General features: G+C 34.9%; 1 protein-coding gene and 2 long non-coding RNA genes across 4 annotated transcripts; 2 read left to right on the top strand and 1 right to left on the bottom strand.

Moving 5' to 3' along the window:
- Positions 1–512: 512 nt before the first annotated feature.
- Positions 513–3,893, bottom strand: LOC141610693 (uncharacterized). 2 transcript variants are annotated; one of them, XR_012528382.1, is made up of 3 exons: positions 3,558–3,893; positions 920–1,079; positions 513–805 (listed from the first exon to the last, which is right to left on the bottom strand). It is a non-coding gene; the product is annotated as an uncharacterized LOC141610693 (long non-coding RNA). The 2 variants fall into 2 exon arrangements; XR_012528381.1 differs by lacking the exon at positions 3,558–3,893 and adding an exon at positions 1,893–3,062 and having other exon boundaries at positions 920–1,296.
- A 6,666-nt stretch (positions 3,894–10,559) lies between these two features.
- Positions 10,560–14,462, top strand: LOC141610692 (protein disulfide isomerase-like 1-4). The gene is made up of 12 exons (XM_074428911.1): positions 10,560–11,101; positions 11,684–11,813; positions 12,058–12,223; positions 12,303–12,421; positions 12,855–12,935; positions 13,040–13,126; positions 13,206–13,280; positions 13,362–13,430; positions 13,518–13,598; positions 13,671–13,805; positions 14,013–14,069; positions 14,155–14,462. Exons 1-12 carry the CDS (start codon positions 10,722–10,724, stop codon positions 14,287–14,289), a joined length of 1,515 nt encoding a protein of 504 aa, XP_074285012.1. The 5' UTR covers positions 10,560–10,721; the 3' UTR covers positions 14,290–14,462.
- Positions 14,463–18,878: 4,416 nt separating this feature from the next.
- LOC141612638 (uncharacterized) lies at positions 18,879–20,097 on the top strand. Its single transcript, XR_012529124.1, has 2 exons — positions 18,879–19,049; positions 19,801–20,097. It is a non-coding gene; the product is annotated as an uncharacterized LOC141612638 (long non-coding RNA).
- Positions 20,098–22,868: the final 2,771 nt, after the last annotated feature.

A 22,868-nucleotide genomic window follows, 5' to 3' on the forward strand; every position in this document is an offset into this window, starting at 1 on the left:
AGGCGGAGGGTCGGGGGGAAGAGGCGCACATGCCGAAATGTAATCAATGTTTCCCAAGATTAGCATGTTGATCCATTTAAAAGTCAGTGATGAGCTTCCAACACTACTACAAATAGAAGCAACAGCAACACCGCTAAAGTATTGCAAAATGTTCTAATAATGTTGCCCTAAGCTTTTGGCAACACTTTTAAGAGTGCTGCCTAAAGTCTCGTTGCAATAGCCCAATGCAACACTTTTTGAAAGTGTTGCGCCTATTTTACTTTTGCAACACTTTTTTTCAAGAGCTAATGCAACACTTTTAATATTGAAATGCAACATTTTTATTCTCAAAAGCAACACTTCTGTCATTCAGAAGCAACACTTTTTGTTATAAATACTATAAGAATTTGCAACACTTTCGATAATGTAATGCAACAATTCGCCAATTACAAATAGATGACCATGTTTTCCATACCACTTTATTTATTGCCTTGTGAAAGTTTAAATAAATAAAATATTAGGAACAATGCAGATACAAAATTAAATTTAATATAACATCTTTAATAGAAAGTTATTATACAACACACTTATGGTCATTACATCTCGTAATAGTAGTTCGAACATACATCTCGAATACGAAAAAAAAAAAAATCGAAATACAACATTTCTTTCAACTTCATGTACATGACAAGTACAAGTCTTCATTGCACTCTTGGACTTCAAACTGTCCCACAACAAATGGTCACGTTTATGTACGCAAAACCCAACCTCTGAATTTGTGATATAAGGTATTGGGAAAAATCCTCTTCTCCATTTGGAAGTGGTCCTGTACAGAACAGTTTAGTTCTTAGTGCCTAAGCAACTAAAAATATACAAGACATATTAATCCTTTTAATGAAACAAGAAAAGTAAGCAATTTCGGCAAGCAATTTTGGCTAACCTGGCTTAATGAATCCTCTTGGTGAGCCGCCAATTGATTTAAGTCTGAAAGTTCAACTTACACTCAAGTTGAAATATTTGAAATAGGTGCCTTTGAGGTTTGAATCCAGGGGATCAGCTTTGAAAGCTTTGGAAATGTTGTCTAGAGCGAGAGATGTTAACTGGATGACAAAATTTAAACATAAATCTCATACACCCAAAATATATACTCGGAGTACATGCATTATATGGCTACAAATATTTCAGATGACCAGTATTCATGCTTAGCCTCAGCAATACCCGAATACACACATTATACAATCATAGGCACATAATAACCAAGAATAAATGTGATATAACCAAGGCCCATATGAAATGAGCTGATTAGCATAAGTAGAACTGATGGGGCATATTCTGCACCCCCTGACCGAGTCAACATATTGAGCAAGGTCAAGGATCAAGAGACAACAAGTCAACATGTTAGACCGCCTAACCGACGCAGCCCGTCGGCCGGTCACTTGGGTCTCGGCTAGGCAATCAGCCAGCCGGGAGACATATCCGCATACTCATATCCAAGACCCCTCGGCACGGAGTCAGCCGGCCTGCCATGGGTCCCTCGGCCGAGGGTAGAACAGTCTTTCCACCTGCTAGCCACTTGGCCACTTGGCCACTACGTGACAAAAGGTGAAAGTCTATAAATACTCCACTTCTCTCATTGAGAAGGGGATCCACAATCTAACCTAAAACTCACTATTCATCTGGTATAAACTCCCTTATCTCTCTACAATATACTTTGTCAAGTAACATACTACTTAATCCCTTTAAGTTCACTGACTTGAGCGTCGGAGTGAAAGACGCTCGGTGCAAAAAGTTCTAGCCTTTTGTTCATCGTTTCAGGAGAGACCCAGAGGAAGAGTCAAGGCAAGGAAGAACATCCATTCACCAAGCTTGCGTGGTAAACAATACTGCTTTGGAATTACACCCGGAACAAGAACGATAATTACTAATCTGTGTCGGCTAAAAACTACAAAGGAAAGGGAGGACGAGAAATAAACAAAGAGCGAGGCATGTGATATTCTGAAAAGTCAATTAAATGAATAGGATTACCGTACAAAATAAGATAACAAAAAAGTAGATATCTTGAAACAGATCGATAGAAGTGGGCGTCTAAACAAATAATAATAAAACAGATCTTTTACTAAAGCTATCAAAGTTTTCAATATTCAGGGGGGCAACAGCTCCGGTTAGCCCCTTTAGTTTCACCAGCTGTGAAAATATCATCTAAAACCCCCCAAAAAACATAAAATCATATTGACTCAGTACCAATCATTCATTTACATTTGTTTGAAGTTAATCTCAAATGACTTGTGAAGTACGAAAACAATATCTTTACCATCTTCTCTACCATAATTTTAATCAATCAACTCATAAAGAAATTGGCCTATAAAGAACAAAAACACAAGTAATGTGTAAGGCGATCTTACATAATGCAAGTATGTTGTAAAACCAGTTGGTTTATAACTAATTTTTACTAAGACGGATCATGATTAGTAGATGTTTGATCCCTACTACCTTTAAGAGGATTAATTAGAAGAAAATTTACAACATTCATGGGACGTAAAAATAACCGAAACATTGGGGAAAAGGTAATTATCGGAATTGAATGGCAATGAAATTCATAAACCTTAGCATCAATTGATTGAGATTGACTCTTTTTATAAAACAAGATAATCATCATCTCTAACGACAGCTAATCTTGAGCCCAAAACGTCAGTCTATAAAATGAACCACCCACAAAATTACCTCTTTTTTAACAGCAATTAAACAAGTTTGTTTCTTCCCCTACCAGTCTACCACATTGTCTAATTCTTTGTGAAAGTTTCTATTCACCGTTAGAAAACTAAACATACCTATACACAAGTTAACCTATATAAAGCACAAATTCTAATGTAAGGCACCTTAGATAAGTACATGACATAAATTTTGTTTTTCCTTTTAACATAATGGTTCATGGTTTTTAGGATTTGTATTGCACAATAGTAGAGTAAAATGCTCTTACAAGAGACTAATTGATTATTGCTAGCAAAAAAGACAAATTGGCAAAACAAAAACACATGATACAGTGAAAAATAAAACAGTATGATGATAAAATAGGGATTGCTTACAAACTTTAGGTGCATCCGTGTTGTCATGAATGCACCGAATTTTTCTCTGCAACATCAACCTCCCCATTCTTCTTCAACTCCCACTATATACTAAACCAATAACCAAATTTATTCTTCCACGCATTATTGGAACCACATCGTCTCCTGACCTGGCCTCTCTACTGTTTATATCTATTGTCATTTTATATAATTGAAAATCTCAATCTATCAACAAGAAATTCAATCGGATGAGAAATGACTATGAGTTCATAACAAAAAATCGAAGATTATAACCTAGAACTCATCGAAGTTCATAACATAGCACTCATAGCATAATCGAAGTTCATAATGTGAAACTAGGATAATCGAAGTTCATAACATAAAATCGATAATCATAGCATAATATTGACACCAATTTTGATAAAAAAAGAAAGACAAGAAAGAACATCTAAATCATGTTTACCCCAAACTTATATACAAAAATCGAAATTTGAAAACCTAGATCAGAAATTGAACCTGAACATCCCAAATTAAATTGGGTAAGATATGAGAAGTGAGAAACCGGTGATGGCTTCTGGCGGGAGGCGAAAAGAAAGGGCTCAACCGCCGGTAGTCGAGTATTGATGGTGCGCATGGCGATGACGGAATGAGTGAAGAAGGGTTTCGTGGAGTCGCGCTACACGCCGTTGGTCGAGTGCTGAGATCGGCCACAACTGCTGATCAGATGGTGTGGTGGGTGTCGTGGTAACGCCAGCGGGAAGGGTAACCGGTGCGTAGAGGATAAGTGACGTCGTTTTGGTCTGAGAATCGACTAATCGTTGGTGAAGTATTTGAAGGTTTAGAACTTTAGATGATAAAAAACGGGATGCTAGCAAATTAGCCCCATAACTTTAACAACTATCTGCCAATCAGTCCTAAGTTCTAACCATGTAAGTGAATCATTTAATAATAAAGAAAAAGATATTAGATAGATAACGGCCAAGTTGTAAAAGCGTTTTTATTTTATTTTTAGAAGACCTTCTACCAACTTAAAGAGTTCTCTATTATGGAAAAATAGAGAGTCCGTACGTTGGATAGCCGTTTCAAAACACGAGCATTTCAGATCCGTCCCCTAGCCATTTTTATTTTGCGTAATTCGATTGTCTCGTACCTTCCCCTTCCCGCCTTCCATAAGAGCTCTATTAGTAGACCGTACCGAATAATATCGCCGTTTCCAACTCCCAACACCAATTGTCCCCAGGTTTCCGTTGGTTAATGCGTATACAATATGCGATCATGTTCGAAAGGAAAAAACAAAGAATGTATCTTATGTTTTAGATAAACTACATTTTGTTATTATATTAATAGTGTGTAATATTATAACTATCTTTAATAAATTAAAGCAACAACTACATAGAAATATTGCATTTATTACTATAAAATGCAACAATTACATAAAATGTTGCATTTGCGAATATAGAATGCAACATTTAGATAGAAATGTTGCATTATATTAGTATTTGCAACATTTTTGGTTAAAGTGTTGCATGCGTAAAATCTCTCTCTTAAATTGCAACACAATTACAAAGTGTTGCACACAAAATGTTGCAATAGGTCAATTTTGTAGTAGTGCAAGGTTAATATAAGGCTTCCATGCTTCTTCGAACCATAATTCACATACGTAAAATGTCTACTCTGAATTTATATTGTTAATTGATGATGTTAGTTGTTGCTTGGTACATTAAAAAATATTCCAAATTTTGCATCAGCTAATATTAGAAGCTAACAAATTTGAGTTTCTTATAACATCTCTCTCTCATCTTTTTTGACTTGGTACGAGACGAAAGGTCTTGTTTGGTAATAACATGTTTTGGAGAATTTTTGGCATACAAGATTTTCGACATGTTTGACTAATTAATACGAACTATTACATTTTAACTGATTGGTAAACTGGATAATGAAACAACATATTTCAGGTCAATATATTATGTACAGCTAGCATATTATTCTTTGACATTGACATATTATAAAAAGGAAAATTTATTTCATTTTACAAACAAGAGAATAATCATCAATCTTCTCTACTGATTATCAAAAACCTAAAAAAAAATCCAGCTGGCTAAAATCTGCTGGTTAAATTTATCGTTATAATTTTGCCCTTTACTATATATGCTAAATGTAGGTCTCAAAATGATACGGGATGGGATTTTTATCGTCGAATTTATCGTTAAATTTATCGTTTTACAAACTGCTTATATGCTAAAAAGTAGTCTGTTGATTATCAAACGCCACCTAAATGTAAGGAAATGATAGGAATGAAGGAATGTAAATTTCATCATCAAACGCGACCCAATGCAATTCAAAATGGAAAGAACATGATAAGTAATTGTATCCACGTCCTAAGAATAAAAATTGCAATAATGAGGTATGTCATCAAATAATTAATTAATAACGCTTAAAATCAATTGAGATCAAATATTGGGTGGCAAATATTAATTCGAAATAATAATAATCTAATTTGTTTTTTTTTTTTTTAAAAAAAAGGAACATAATTAAAATGTCCGTAGAGTTGGTCGAAAGGGTATATTATCTGTAGTATATATATACCCATGAACGTATAAACAATAAATACAAGCTAAAACAAAACAAAAACAAAAGCGAAAAAGAAGAAGAAGATGACGATGATGACGACGAGAACAAGAAAGGGTGCAGTATTGGCAACAATGCTAATTCTTGCATTCGCAACTGCTCCTTCCGAATGCTTTGATATTTTTGCCACCATTTTTGGGAAACGTGATTCATCAGCGACCGTAATAGTTCAGCCACCAGACATAGTCGTTGACCCCATCAACAATCCTGGAGGCGTTATCGCCGACCAGGCCTTGCCCAAAAGGACGCTGGCTGCGATTCAACAGGGCAACTCAGCCCAGGGCGGATCAGCGTCCTCATTCGAGGGATCAGCATCCGTAGGAGTTAATCAATTCCCCTCCAGCCACTCCTTTCTTTTTTCCTTTCTTAACCTTTTCGGAAACCCTGGTCCTTCGAAACCTAAACCTTAAACCTAAACTACGTACCAAAATACTAAGTACCTTGCCCTATCTACTACTGCTCTTTATACTTTGATTTCACTTTTCCAGCTTTTTACTTTCGTTTCAAGTAGTAGTTTTTTTTTTTTTTTTTTTTTTTTTTTTTTTTTTGTCTTAATCTGCGGAAATGAGAATAAAATCGTTATCAGTACTCCCTCCATTCAATTTTTAATATACGCAGTAACTTTGCTATAAGCAGTATATTTTTCGATAAATAGCATTTTTTTTTTTGATGACGAGGGGGTTCAATCTCCTCCCGGCCCATGCATTCCCGCACCACCACATGAACCATGTAAGCCACCCCTTCGAAGGCTGCAATGACCAAGTGATCATCGCCCCAGCTGGTAATAAATAGCATTTTCTATGAAGTTCACTTATGCTACCAAACAAGTATAATAATTCAAGTAGCTGATAGACTAAAAGATGAGAGGATAGTAAAATATATGGAGAAGTTTTGCTCGTAAAATATATGTGCGATAGCCCTTCTCTTAATGAATCCTCCATTCACATCCTCCGTGATTGTAGCTTTGCAGGCGATGTCTGGTCCCATTTTAACGTTAGCCATGGTTTTTTCTCCCTTGATCTCCAACCGTGGCTTCATGAAAACTGTACTTCAGCTGACGCCTCTTGGAGTACCCTCTTCTCTTTTATTATTTGGCGTCTTTGGCTGAGGCGCTGTGATCTCATCTTTTCCCCTAAACCTTTCACCCCCCTTCACTTCTTTGCAATGCAATTTCTGCCCAAGCCTCCGCCTGGATTTCTGCCAACCACCCTGACCCCTCCACACCCCCTAATTATGAGTCCCGACCTTCTGCCTCTCGCTACCCGAGTAGCTGGCCCCTCCGGCCTCCGCATGAGTGGCTTAAAGTCAATGTCGACGCGACTTTCTCCTCCTTCTCTCTGTTTGCTAGTATTGGGTGTGTTGCTAGGACAAGCGATGGTTCCTGGGTTCGTGGGTGGTCTTCTAGGTTGTTTGGCCCTAGCCCATTCATATGTGAAGTCCTCGCCATTAGGGAGGGCTTACGTTTTGCTTCTCGGTCCACGGAAATTTTTTTGATTGCTTCGGATTGTTCTAATGTCATTAATGTTATTTTGAGTCGTGATCCCCCTTGCAGACCATATACTAATATTATACTTGAGTGTAGGGAACAATTAAAAGCCTCGCCCCGGTTGAAGCTTGTTTTTGAGAAGAGATCGGCTAACAAAGTGGCGGATGCAATTGCCAAGGCTTCAAGCAAAGACACTAGTTCATGTAACAGTTTTTTTGTGTGGGATTTTGCCCCACCCTTTGTCTTAGACTGTTGTAACATTGATTACATTTCGGCATGTGCGCCTCTTCCCCCGACCCTCCGCCATGATGTACTTGAACTCTCTTTTTTAAATGTTATTATGTCCTTTTTAACCAAAAAAAAAAAACTATCCCATTTAATAACAACATAAACAAGGCCTTAAATTGGCTTAATAATCTAAGCCATGAAAGACATAGAACTAGGAAAAGGCGGGATGATACCCACGACACACACACACCATCCCATGATCTCGAATCATGGTTAGCCCTAACTAAGCTAACATATTTAGGAATCACAATAACTACTCTATCAACTAAAAATTATTTTTAGTTAATATTATGTCGTTTAACAACATGCTACTTTTACCACCATATTCGTTGACATATTCAGAAAAAAGAAAAATTTACATCATTTTACTAATAAAGAGAACGACCGATTAATCTTAATAATCTACTGATTATCAAACACCCTATCAAATTCACCTAACTAAAATATGACAGTTAAATCTGCCGTTATAATAATGTGCCATGTATAGTTTACCATATGCTTCTACAAACTTTCTATGTTAAAAGTAATCTGCTGATTACCAAATACAATCTAAATGTAAGGAAATGATAAACATGGAGGAACTTGTTTTAGGTCGCGAAATGATACGGAATGAAGTTTTGTTTTCTTTGACAAAACTAATAACCCAATGCAATTTATGGAAGGAATAACACGATAAGTAATTGTACATTTGTAGCAACGTCCTTAGAATATGCATGATTGCAATGAGGTAGATCATCAAATAATTAATAAGGCTTAAAATTAATTCAGAACAAATTTGGTGGCAAATAATTAGAGATAATAATGTGGAGCACTACTCCAAATAAAAGTCTTTCTAATCTAATTTAAAAACAAAATAAAAAAACGTAATTAAAGTGTATATAATTTGATTTTTTCCAGCTATTTACTTTCTTTTTCAAGAATTTTTTTTAATGTGTGCGCCGAAATTAAAGGCCATATAAATCGTGTTTAGAAATGAGAATGAAAGTCGTTATCAGTACTCCCTCCATTCAACTTTTAATATACGCAGTAGCTTTGCTATAACCGGTATCAAACTAGGCTATTTTGATTAAAATTTGATGTTTCGTTGTCTTTCTCAATTTCACTTGGTGATTTAAGGGAAATCATCAGATCATTTGAATGTAGTTATTTGAATTTAATTTGACCAAATTTGTTGTAAGTTCGAGTTAAAATTTATTGGACAATGATAGGGCGCCACCGCCCACCGGGTGGCACACAATCTCGATACCACCCTAGTTAAAATAATCAAATAATAACAAACTAGTTTTAAACCCGTGCAAAATTGCACGGGTATGTATTTGGGTCAGTATTAATGTTTTTGAATGTATATTTGTTTTTGCATTTCTATTGTACTTATCTAGTTGGTCTAAATCTAGGATCTACATAATTTATGTTTAAATTTGTTACAAACACGTGTTCACATACACTGGTTTATAAGGAAATAACGTAATCTACTCTTGTAAATAAAAATTGCATACATAAAAAACTTTACATCCGGATAAAAGAAATATAATCTAATATAATCAACTTTAACATATGTATGTAATTCATTTGCGTTTGATGTTCGATCCCGTATATAAATGTTATTCTTTCTTGAAATTATGTAATTTTATTATTATGTAATTTTGTTTTAAAAATTATGTAATTCAATTTCATTTACTCGCATTTGTAATTCATTCTGCGTATATGTTATTAATTTTATTTACACGGAATGTATAAAATTATTTCATAATATTAATTCATAGAAGTTTTTCATAATATTATTTCATAGAATTTGTTGTAAGACGGAATTTATCGCATGTTTGAAAAGACGGAAATCTGAAGAAATAAATACATTGCATACTCACGGGTCCCACCATAACATGAATTTCAAAAAAAAAAAAACTGCATTAATGACGTGGCGCGCCGAGGATTGAGTATTGTCTTTTGTATTAATATAGATAAGATGTTAAAATCAGTTTAGATTTAGGAGATTAATATGGAAAGGCAGAAAAGTCAACTAATTGTCTTCGATATCAATTTTGCACGCTGGTACATAGCTATGGCCTTCTGCTTCATTCTTCGAGTCCATTTTTGAAATAATGGTCAAAAATAAAATATTTGTCGTTTTGGATCGGTTTTGAAAATATTTATCAAAATGGTGTTCACGTAGGCTCGGGATTTCTAGACCTGAAACACGCCACTACTAATGGCGTGTTTTGTGAAGGAAACACGCCATTAGTAGTGGCGTGTCTTTACAACAATTTTTTTACTCAACTGACTGAATTTTTTTTTTAAAAAAAAAAAAAAAAAAAAAAAAAAAAAATTACATAAGACACGCCATTAGGGGTGGCGTGTTTCCCCTCCGAAACCCGCCATTCCCAATGGCGTGTTTGTTTTAGTCCATTTTTTAATGAAGTTTCTTTCCGTACTCATTATAAACACGCCATTGGTAGTGGCGTGTTTTAGGTCCAGAAATCCCGAGCCTACGTGGACACCATTTTGACAAATATTTTCAAAACCGACCCAAAACGACAAATATTTTATTTTTGACCATTATTTCAAAAATGGATTCTCATTCTTCCCATACAAAGATTTATTTATTTATTGCATCTAATATTAGCGACCAATATCTTGTTACTTGCTAATTAGCTACTAATATTTTGTTAGTCGCTTATCAGCAACTAATTTTCCAATAGTCACAGGAGTTGGTCGCAAAGTGACCTTTTTCTTGTAGTGAGACTGTGAGAGTGCATCATAATATAAACAGCCATGAATTTATGGGTTTTAATGCATGTGAATACGAGATAAATTTTGTGTTTTACGAATTCAATTAGTCTCCATTAATACGGTCTTAACTTAACCAGAAAAATGTCACAATTTTATAATAAAAAATTACTCCGATTTAATGATGTAAATTTATCTTATAACTAAAATTGTCACTTTCTAACAATAAACTAATAATTTTTTATTATAAATTGGTCACATTTTATCCGTGTTAATTTCATACGATTTCATCCGTCTAAAATTGTCACATTACACACCACTTAGTCCTTATAAACCAGGTATTCACCGTCGACAACAGTAATTAGTAAAATAAAATACTACTTCTAATAAGTTCTTCCATACATTCTAGTCCCTACAAAACCGTTAAACATTCAACAATCCCTTTTCTTCCTCATGACTCCCAAACAATAGGATCTTCACTTTCATCACACACATCACATCCTAAAACCCCCCTACAATTCTTGTACCTCAACTCATCAATCCCATCCCGCAAAATGCCGACTCACGAACTCGTTCTAACCGTCTTCCTCTCCTACATCCTCCTAACTTTCGCCTCCACCGACTACATCCCTAAAGCGGACGACAAGGATGTCATCGTACATCTAAAGGGAAGAAATTTCACCAATGTCGTAAACAACAACAATCACGTGGTGGTACAATTCTATGCTCCGTGGTGTAGTCATTGCAAGACGCTTGCGCCGGAGTACGCTTCCGCTGCAACGCAGTTGAAGGCAGACGGTGTCGACGTCGTGTTTGCCAAGGTCGATGCTACTGAGGACAGAGATCTTGCTCATCAGTACGGTGTTCAGGGGTTTCCCACGGTTTATTTCTTCGTTGATGGCGGTCATAAACGCTATAGTGGCTTACCCACTAGGTAAGTACATACGCGTGTTCTTTAATACGATATTAGCTAGTTTAGTTGATAAAGTTAAGTATGCCATATTGCGATCTTTGTATTGGATCACAATATCGTACATACAAGTATCATACATAACTTTATATGGTAATCTATTCGTTAATATTTCTTTGTTCCAATAAATTGTTTACATTTCCCGACGTACCTATCATATATAGGTTATTTGGTACTGAAACAGTACATAGATTGTAAATGAGAGGGATTTTGTATTTTCTGAGTTTTATGATAATTTTTTGAGTTTTATTTAAGAAAATATAAGTTTTTAGTATAAAGTTTTTGAGTTCATTCATTTAAACATTAAGCGAAAAAAATTCAACATTGCTCAAAAACTATACTTATAAAAATTCAATTAATTTTGAGTTTTACCATCAAAAAATTATTATAAAACTTCTAAATTTTAAATTCTCAAAAAAAAAAATACATATAAACTTGAAAACTAAAAGGGTATGAGATAATACATCCGATGCGTAATCCTTTTTCTCCTGAAACTGCAGTCGTTCTTATAATTTGTGTTTTAACAGTAGTTGCTGCCATTTACAGGGATGCTATAGTAACATGGATTAAGAAAAAGACGGGATCGGGTGTATACAACCTTACGACGACAGAAGAAGCACAAAACATTCTAACTTCTTATGAAAAAGTTGTTTTAGCATTTCTCAACTCTCTGACAGTAAGCTCCTGTTTAATGGAATTGGAATTTGCTGTTGTATCAGTAGTGATTTTAGATTCCGGTTTGTTAATTATATAAGAGAATATTATATTTGAGATATTATTATTAGGAAAATATATTATCATGATTATCATGATAATATATTTTCCTAATAATAATATCTTCGAAATAATATATTTTCCTAATAATAATATCTTCAATATAATATTCTCTAATAAATTACTCACTCTCTGCTGGCGTGCAGGGTCCTGAAAGTGCGGAACTAGCTTCGGCAGCTAGACTTGAGGATGATGTTAACATCTATCAGACTACAAATCCAAACATCGCGAAACTATTTAAAATTGACGCGCAAGCTAAACGTCCTGCGTTAGTATTGCTGAAAAAGGAAGTCGAGAAAGTCACTTACTTTGGTGTGTTATTACTCCGTCAAAAATTCTGTTTTAAGCCTGTTTATGATGCGCTGAACGGTTTAATATTCGACATTTGTAGATGGAGAATTTACGAAATCTGCAATTGCCGAGTTTGTCTTCGCAAATAAACATCCATTGATTACAGCATTTACTAAACACAATGCTGCTTTGATCTTTCAAAGTCAGATCAAGAAGCAGGTAACTATTTATTTACCGCTTATTCAACAGGTTCTTTACCTTTTCCTTTTTTTGGTATGTTCAACAGATTATTTATGTTTCCTTTTTTGGGTCTAATTAAAATTAAAAGTCACATGCGCGTCAAAAGCAAATGTAAAAAACCTGATGAACGGGAGGGACTACTTTCATCCCACATCTCGATTAACATTCAATTAAATTATTCGTTCAGCATTTTTTTTTTATGATGACGAGGGGGTTGAATCCCCCGGGCCCATGCATTCCCGCACCACCACATGGACCATGTAAGTCAGCCCCTTCGGAGGCCGCAGTGGTCAAGTGCTAATCGCCCCAGATGGTAGTCGAACCCGGGACCTCTCAACTCCTACATTTCTGCAAGCTTCGAGGTTTAACCCGGCTACCACTGCACTAACACTACTTGGTTTTATTCGTTCAGCTCTTGCTGTTTGCTACGTCGAAAAATTCAGCATTAGTCCTTCCCATTTTTACCCAAGCTGCCAAATTTTTCAAGGGCAAGGTATAATTTCTCGAATTCTTCTTACTTGTCGCAAAGTTTTAGGTTTAAGCTGAATTGACGCGACTGCTCAGATGATAATAACTTGTTTTTTTTATTGAATGTAGATCATGTTTGTTTATGTTAGACTCGACAGAGACGATGTAAGCAAAACCGTTGCTAGTTATCTCGGTGTCACAGAAAATGCGCCTAAAGTATGATGCCTCTTCTTTACTCAATTGAATTTTCTGATGTATCTGCAATGATTAAGCATCCTGTTTGGTCTTCGGACAGGTGATTGCGTATACAGTACATGAAGATTCGGAAAAATTCATACTTGACGGAGAACTGACATTGGAAAAACTTAAAGTAGGCGAAAATTTAACAGCTTTTTTCACATTTTCCTCATTATCGCTTACAACTTAATATTGTCATCTAATCGTAATATAGAATTTTGGAGACGATTTCCTGAAAGATAAACTGAACCCTTTCCAAAAGTCCGACCCTGTTCCTGAAAGGGTAAGTTGAACTTCCATTTCTTTTTCTAAGCTCGCTGTCTTGTACGATGATTTGTTTATTACCCATTTAACTGTTTTCAAAGAACAGAATGACGGTGATGTGAAGATAGTCGTTGGTGATAATTTCGATCAGATAGTCCTGGATGAGTCCAAAGATGTGCTTCTTCAGGTACTATTAACCCTAAATGTTGCGCGAGTTTATAGATCTCATATATCTTATTCGAGATCATTGTTTTGCTAGATTTATGCTCCTGGGTGTGACCATTGCCAATCACTTGAGCCAGTCTACAATAAACTCGCGCAACATTTGAGAAGCATAGAGTCTATTGTCATAGCTAAAATGGACGGAACGACTAATAAACATCCCAGAGCAAAGGTAATAGCTTTGCTAATTTTTTTTTATCTGTTTCAGTTCAATGGCATCAGAACAACCCAAGATACGCCATAACCCGAAACATCCCATTTATAATGACACCCAAGTATCGAGTTCAAACCATTGATCGGAAATTGACCCATTTCAAATTGACCCGACTCAAATGACCTGTTTTTAGTTGCATTAATGATTTTGTGCTATTTTTGTCAGTCCGATGAGTTCCCGACCATCTTATTCTTTCCGGCTGGGAATAAAAGTTTGGATCCTGTAAGTCTGATTATTGAATTCAGTACTAAAAAATTCAATATCGTCGTAATTTCTCATGTTATGTACATTTCTGTGATGTTTGCAGATCACTGTCGACGTAGATCACACACTGGTGGAGCTCTATAAGTTCTTAAAGAAGAATGCAGCCATTCCTTTTAAGCTCCAGAAATCGACATCATTCCCAACGACCGAAACAGAAAATCCGAAAGATGAACTATAACATTCTTAGTAAATTAGAATCATAGAGAACTAATAAAGGTGGTAGGTAGTAGGGGAAACTGTAGAAAATCATAGAATTTGATTAGACCAACCGGCGACCGGCGACCGCGCCAGTGAACTTTGTTGTACTCTGATTTGAACTTGAAACCTAAATCATTGACAGAATATTTCTTCCATTTGCCAGTCTCAGAAGAATATGGGCTATGTTTGATAATCGGCGGATTACGTATATTTCAGTATAAATAGAATGCAAAAGCATATTATAAATAACAGATTTTATCAGAAGGTTTGACTAACATATTATACTCTCTTTATTTTCCTATTTTCACCTCATTTTCTTTCTGGAGGTCAAAGTTTTCGAACTTTGACCGTCAATAAGTTGGAGAATAAAAACTACTCCCTCCTATTCTAAATAACTCTCCCTATTTCCTTTTTCGTCTATTCACAATACTCTCTCTATTTCCTTATTTAGCAAACTTTTATACTTATTTTAATCACCCCACCCCCACAACAATACCCCACAAAACTCATACTTTATCTTATTTTAATCATCTTACCCCACAACAATACTTATTTTAATCATCTTACCCCACAACAATACTTATTTTAATCACATAATATCTTTCCTCTCTCCAATCTCCTACCCCACTACAATAATTTACCATATAATACTCCCCTCCTTTAATTCTCGTGCCATCAATTAAAGGGGAGGGTTATTAAGAATAGGAGGGAGTATTTATTTTTAAAACTAAAACATTTACAATTAATATCAAGACATATTTTACGAAAAAAAAATTCAAGCAAAAAAAATAACATATAGACATCGAAAAATACGGTCAAAGTGGCATCTTGGAGACCGCAATAAAGTAAATGAGGGTGAAAATAGAAAAATGGAGGGAGTAATAAATTAGCAAAATTAGTTTGAGTGTTTGGTAATTGACAATTACAATTTGGGTTAATAGATTGTTAGTTTTCTTTGTAAAATGGGGTAAAATTTCCTATTTTAGAATATGCTAACAATATATTCCTAAAATTAGGGGTGTTCATTCGCGGTTCGGTTCATCGATCGATAATTTAATTCAGTTCGGCCAAACTCCGAACCTTAACTGCACCGTTTCTTATAAGCGGTTCGCTTAACCGCTTTGAACGGTTAGTAGCGGTTTGGTTAACGGTTAACCAATAATCATTCTTGTATACTTTTTTTCAATTTCAACGTTTACTTTTTCAAGTGCTTTAATTAAATTTTCAATATATATTACACCTAACCAACAAAATTAAGTAGATATATTTTATTAGGGTTTTTTTGTCAAAAACTACCTTACATTTAGGGGTCTTTGTAAAATAACTACCTTAATTTATTTATTTTGTCAATTGCTACCTTTTGTATTTTTTATTTGTATTTTTGGTACCTATTCTAACTTTTCGGCCAAAAAAAGTCAATACTCAGGCATTGACTTAAGTTCACACGTGAGAGCTTATGTTTATGTTTTTGTTTTCTTTATATCCCTCCTTCCCCTCCTCTTTTACCTCTTATTTCCCCTCTTTTTTTACTTTCCTTTTTCTCCCTCCTATTTTATTTTTCCTTCTTCTCTTCAAGATAGAAAAGCTTTTGAGGAGAATTTGTGAAGACTTGAATCCAAGTACAATGACACTTATAAAGACTTGGATATTGAAAAAGGAGATGAAGAACTACAAATTACTTATTGTTAAAAGTAGGGTTTTTCTTAAAAATTAGTACATGTCAAATGCTAAAAGTAAACTCGAGTAGCTGAGAACATGGATGATGATGATGATCAGGACAAATGCAAGGACTTCATGAATGATTAACAAAGGTTTATACTTGTTTTGTTGAGAGAGATGTAAGATGAGGGAAGTGTAAAAGTTAGAGGAGGCGGTAAAAGAGTGAAAGTGAAAAGGACTTGTTTAGGGTTAAAAGGTAAAAACGTAAAACAAACACATAAGCTCTCGCGTGTGGAGTAAGTCAATGCCTGAAATTTGACTTTTTTGGCCGGAAAGTTATAATAGGTACTAAAAATACAAATCAAAAATATAAAAGGTAGCATTTGACAAAAAAAATAAAGTAAGGTAGTTATTTTACAAAGACCCCTAAATGTAAGGTAGTTTTTGACAAAAAAACTCATTTTATTATTAATCAATTTATGAGTTTTTGAGTTTGAATGCACTAAGAAAATGAAACAAGGTATTTTCATTTTTTGCTTAATTTTTAATCAAACGGTTCGTTTAAGTTAACCTGCTTCTTCTACTCGAGGTTCTCTTGGTGCTCTTTGGTACCAAGGATTAGTAAATAACCACGAATATGCTCCAAAAGTGTCCTCTTCCACGGGGGTTGATTCACCGTGTTGTGGAGAACTAAACATAAACCTTCGCACTACACACACAAGTTAGAACTTCCAATTACTTCTAACAACAAGATGAGTAATAAAACAACTAAGCATAAATTCACAAACTCAAGTTCTAGCTATGTTGCCCTTCCCCGGCAACGGCGCCAAAATTTGGTAGAAAATAAAACTAGGTGTCGTAATATACTAGAATTAACTACCAAATTAACAATTTATAAGCCTAACTCAACTCTACACTATGCTATTAAGGATAGTAGTAAAGGGAAGTAAGGGTCGAACCCAAGAGAAGGGATTTAAGATCAAAAACTTGAATTTGTAAACTATTGACAACTAAGTAGGTCTCTACTACTAATCAAGATCCTAATACCAACTTAAACTTAACAAAAGGCATTAATCACAAACAATGGCTATTAACAAGGATCAACTAGTGGGAAACATAGATGGAAAATGATTGGTTTTGGGAAACAAACATGGGAAAATGAGTAAAGATTAGAGATCTTCCTATTGAGACAAATCAACAAACAACTAGTATGCAAGATTCAATATAAAGGGGAGTACTTGATGTAATTCTCTCTTAGTAACCCAACAATGGTAAAGCTTGACTCTTTTTACTCTCTTACTAATTTCTACCCAATTCTATCACTTCAAGATGTTGATACATGTAAATTAGACCATCTACATATACCCTTCAAACTTAAGCAACAATCCATTAAACCATGAAAAGAGATTAAGCATGAGCAATAAGAATTCAACCAAAAGATGAAGCTAGAATCAATTCCTCATAAGATTAAACCATACAAATGAGAAAAAGACATGAACTTTCCTATTTGTTGTAAGAATCCTTTAAACCAAATCAACAAACAACAAACTTGCTTCAACAATCCCAACTAAATTAAACCATTTATTTAGGATTTGCACTAGTCAAGTAAATAACATGCAAGGATGATCAAACCAAACATTCAATTACTCAACATAGTTTTTAGCGACCTAGTTTTATTTTCTACCTAATTTTGGCGCCATTGTCGGGGAAGGGCAATATAGCTAGAACTTGAGTTTGTGAATTTATGCTTAAAATTGGTCAATTGAAATCATTCGAGGCATAGCTAAAATGGACGGAACAAACAATAAGCATCCCAGAACAAAGGTAGTTGACTTGCTAAAAAACATTATTCAGTTAACATACAAGTTGTCATAGTGGCTTGATAGATAACGTAATTTTTTAACCTAATTTTGTTCAAGGACGTGCCATCGTGATCAGATGCACTCATGCACGTACTATATTTTTTATGGATCAAAATAATAGTAATAATAATAATAATAATAATAATAATAATAATAATAATAATAATAATAATAATAATAATAACGATAATAATAATAATAATAACTGAAGTGGTTGGTCTGGAGGAATTATGGACGGAACTGTAGTTTTTTTTTTTTTTTTGATGACGAGGAGGTTGAGTCCCTCCCGGGCCCATGTATTCCCGCACCACCACATGGACCATGTAAGCCACCCCTTCGGGGGCTGCAGTGGCCAAGTGATCATCGCCCCAGCTAGTAGTCGAACCTGGGACCTCTCAACTCCCGCATTTCTGCAAGCTTCATGGTTTAACCCAGCTACCACTAGGACTAACACCACTTGGTTAAATGGAACTGTAGTTATATAGCCAAGTCAACCAGGTGATAATTGATGAGTGATAACGAGTCGAGCCGAACCCTAATAATGTTATAGTTATATAGATTGGGCGGTGAATATATATATATATATATATATATATATATATATATATATATATATAGAGGCCGGATCCGGTGAGGCACCTCATTATGGCGAGGCGGCCGGTCTCACCAAAATGATACATGTTGAGTGGACTGTGATATATTGCGCGCTACTGGGCTTAGAACAAACACACGCCCAACCCTATACAAACAACCTTCTTTCTTCATCATCAAAACTCCTCTCAGCCATCTTTCCCAAATCAATCTCCATAACCTAATCAATTGAAGCAATTGTTCGTAGATTGCAGCGATTTTCCGATCAATTGTAGCGATTTTCCAATCAGTTTGATCTATTCCAGAGTTTTTTTCGATCAATTTGATCAATTCCGTCGTTTTTGGATCAATTTGATTAATTGAGCGATTTTCAGATCAATTGTAGCGATTTTCCAATTGCATCAATTCAACAACCACCAAATCGCCATCGCCTCTCGCCTCTCGCCTTCACGGAGACGGAGATGGAGGCGGAGACGCTGTTGAAAGCGTCGGCGTATATATTGGGAGCAAGTGGGTCAAGTATAGTGTACAAGGCAGTGTTATATGGTTGTAGGAGATTTCTGCTGGAGGAAGATGAGAATGGCAGCAGCGATGATGAGGAACTTTCACCTGAAAAACTTCAATCTTCGTAAGATACCTCTTTGCCTAAACATGTTTTACTTGTTTGAATTTTCTTAGAGTAATGCTTCAGCGAAATAGGAGCATTTTGTTGCCTAGTAGTGTATACACAGCTTATTGCATACGAATGCTTGGACCTTTCGGAGATATTTTTTTTTTTGTCCATTCCATGAATTGATCCCCCCGTTCTATTTTATTAACTCATGAGAAATGTTGCATCTTTAATCTGAGTGGATGTTATTGTCTGACATAACTAAGTTTTAATTATTTTGGCCAATTTGTTCACTTGTTATAGCGATTTCACACCCTAAGCATTGAATAGGTGTATATTCTCAGTGAGGATAAAATGATTTTGTTTGAATCTGGGTTGGTGGTAAGCTTGAAATTCACCTCAAGGTACAAAATAACAAATACTGTAGCTGCTACGCCTATTACTTGACCGATACAGGCATACAACCTGTACTTCCGAATTTCCGATACAGCTGTTCCTTGGTCCATATATCAGTAATATCACCGAAACACAACAGATACTTGACTGATAATGGTTCAATACGGCTGGTACTTGATAGAGTAACTGATACATAGATTTTAATCAAACTTCATGATATGAATAGATTTGTCGAATACGCACAAACCATTTCATAATTTGTTTGAGTTGAGCGAATTCGGCAGCTTATGGACCATAAGTCATGAAGTATAAAATAATTCTGTCATAGTCTGCTGGGTGCTAATTGTCGTATAAACTTTTGATTGCTTTGCAGAAAATTTGGGAAATTCTGTTCTTACCTGAATCAAATAGACAAGTTCCGTCGAGAGTTCTAGTTTGATTCCGATGCCTCAAAATCATGCCACTGATGGCAACCAACTCCAGAAAGTTAGTAAACTCTGTATTTTGATTCTAAATTATGTCATTTACCAAACTCTTGTCTTTTGATGATCGGGGATGTAACTAGTATACTGTATCCGATTCACACTTCCAGTTTCGTATCTGAAGTCTAAACTGTATGACGACATCTGGTCTCTTCCGTTAATGTATATGCCATGCAGGCATTGTTACATTCTAGCAAAATTGTTAAGATGCTTTCGTAGGTCGGAAAATTTGGCAGGAAACCTAGAAACAGTTTTCTGCTTCTAGAATGTCATTTCAACCTATAATGTCGTCTTGTAATGATACCCTTGCCAAACCATTTTATCCTTAGAAGCCTTGGCGCCGTGGTAGAGACAGGGGGCGGCTGCCTCTAATACGGGTTAAAAAATCGAAATTTCGCTGACTTTAAGTAATTTTTTTTCCTTACAATTTCGATCAGCAATATAATACTTTGCATTTAACATGCCCCGAATATGATATCAATAAGTCTCCCTTAAGACAGCCTTATTTTGTGAATCTCAGTTCTTGTTTTGTGAATCTCAGACCTTGTTCAGTGAATCGGGGGGCTTGTTTTGTAAAACTTGGTCATCATAAGTGGTTAAAGTCGCCTATTTTGCCCTTTTCCTTATTTGGTGAATCTCTGACCTCGTTTTGTGAATCTCAGACCTTATTCTGTTAATCTCAAACCTTATTATGTGAATGTCAGACCTTATTCTGTTAATCTTAGAGCTTAATTTGTGAACTTAGAAGCTAATATTCTTAAATTTTGTTATAAGTGATAAGAGATAACCTGTTTTGCTCTTCTCCTGATTTTGTGAATCTCGGTCCTTATGTTGTGAATCCTATAGCTTGTTTTGTGAACCTGTAAGATAATTTTCTAAAACTTGGTCATTATAGGTGTTAGGAATCACCTATTTTGTTCTTTGCCTTATTTTGTGAATCTCATTCCTTGTGTTGTGAATCCTAGAGCTTGTTTTGTGAACTTGTAAGATAATTTTCTAGAACTTGGTCACCATAAGTGTTAGGAATCTCAGTCCTTGTGTTGTGAATCACATAGAATGAGGGCATTCTATGTTTGATGTTTTACAGCTTAGTTTTTGTTTTAGGAACTTTATAGTAGAATTTTTTGCTGTTACTTTTTTGCTCTTTTCCTTATTTGGTGAATCTCAGACCTTATTTTGTGAATCTCATACTTTATTCAGTGAATCTTAGGGCTTGTTTTGTGAAACTTGATCATCATAAGTGGTTAAAATCACCTATTTTGCTCTTTTCTTTATTCGGTGAATCTCAGACTTTGTTTTGTGAATCTCAGACATTGTTCAGTGAATCTTAGAGCTTGTTTTGTGAAACTTGGTCATCATAAGTGGTTAAAATCACGTTTTTTGCTCTTTTCCTTATTTGGTGAATCTCAAACCTTATTTTGTGAAACTTGGTCATCATAAGTGGTTAAAATAAATGGGGGTATGATTTTCTTTCACATTCTTTCAAGATGGAATGAACTAAAGTAGCACATATTCAAAAAAACCGCAATTAATTTTGTTCCTCAACATGAAGGTGGAACACGATGAAAACTAGTGGAATGATTTAATTATTTTAAAACCAATTAGCTCAAATGGCAGAGCGTTGTGCAATGCACAAGGTGTGGGTTCGACTCCCATGTTGGTTATTGACTGCTAGTGTTACTTCAAAGCCTAATTAGTATTTCTGTAGTGGACTTTTGGATTTTGGCCTTTTCTGTCATGTCCAATTGCACCCAATTTAGATAATCCATTAGTTGCGACGAGTTTATAATGATCCATGGACGATCTCAATAATCCATTAATTATGAAATTTATCATTGTCGAAAATTAATAGCCGTCAAAAATTATAAATATACACTTTATCTCAAAGCTCGATATTAACATACTTGTTAAAATATTATAAATATTAACATGATATTAACATATTTGTTAAAATATTATAAATATTATAAATATTCGACTTCTCATAGTCAAAGTTAACAAAATTTGACCTTATATACTTGTTAAAATATTATAAATATTAACATGTTATTAATATTTTTAAATTCATAGTATGTAAATAAGTTTTTCACAAAAATATTTTCGGAACGAATGAAGGTATTATAAAAATGTGGTTAAAATCACATTTTTTGCTCTTTTTCTTATTTTGTGAATCTCAAACCTTATTTTGTGAATCGCATACCTTATTAAGTGAATCTTAAGGGTTGTTGTGTGAAACTTGATCATCATAAGTGGTTAAAATCACCTATTTTGCTCTTTTCTTTATTAGGTGAATCTCAAACTTTGTTTTGTGAATCTCACACCTTGTTCAGTTAATCTTAGAGCTTGTTTTGTGAAATTTGATCATAATAAGTGGTTAAAATCACCTATTTTGCTCTTTTCTTTATTAGGTGAATCTCAGACTTTGTTTTGTGAATCTCAGACCTTGTTCAGTGAATCTTAAGGCTTGTGTAGTGAATCTTGATCATCATAAGTGGTTAAAATTACCTATTTTGCTTTTTTCCTTATTTGGTGAATCTCAGACCTTATTTTGTGAATCTCAGACCTTGTTAAGTGAATCTTAGAGCTTGTTTTGTGAAACTTGGTCATCATAAGTGGTTAAAATCACGTTTTTGCTCTTTTCCTTATTTGGTGAATCTCAAACCTTATTTTGTGAATCTCATACCTTATTCAATGAATCTTAAGGCTTGTTTTGTGAAACTTGATCATCATAAGTGGTTAAAATCACCTATTTTGCTCCTTTCTTTATTAGGTGAATCTCGGTGTGTTTTGTGAATCTCAGACCTTATTCAATGAATCTTAGAGCTTGTTTTGTGAAACTTGATCATCATAAGTGGTTAAAATCACGTTTTTTGCTCTTAAATTAACTAGGCTATATGAGATTCGAACTCATACCTTTGTGCAAGATTTGCACATTGCTCTCCCATTTGAGCTAATAGCC

Source organism: Silene latifolia, chromosome 11 (assembly GCF_048544455.1).
Source record: "Silene latifolia isolate original U9 population chromosome 11, ASM4854445v1, whole genome shotgun sequence".
In the NCBI taxonomy this organism is placed as follows: Eukaryota; Viridiplantae; Streptophyta; class Magnoliopsida; order Caryophyllales; family Caryophyllaceae; genus Silene; species Silene latifolia.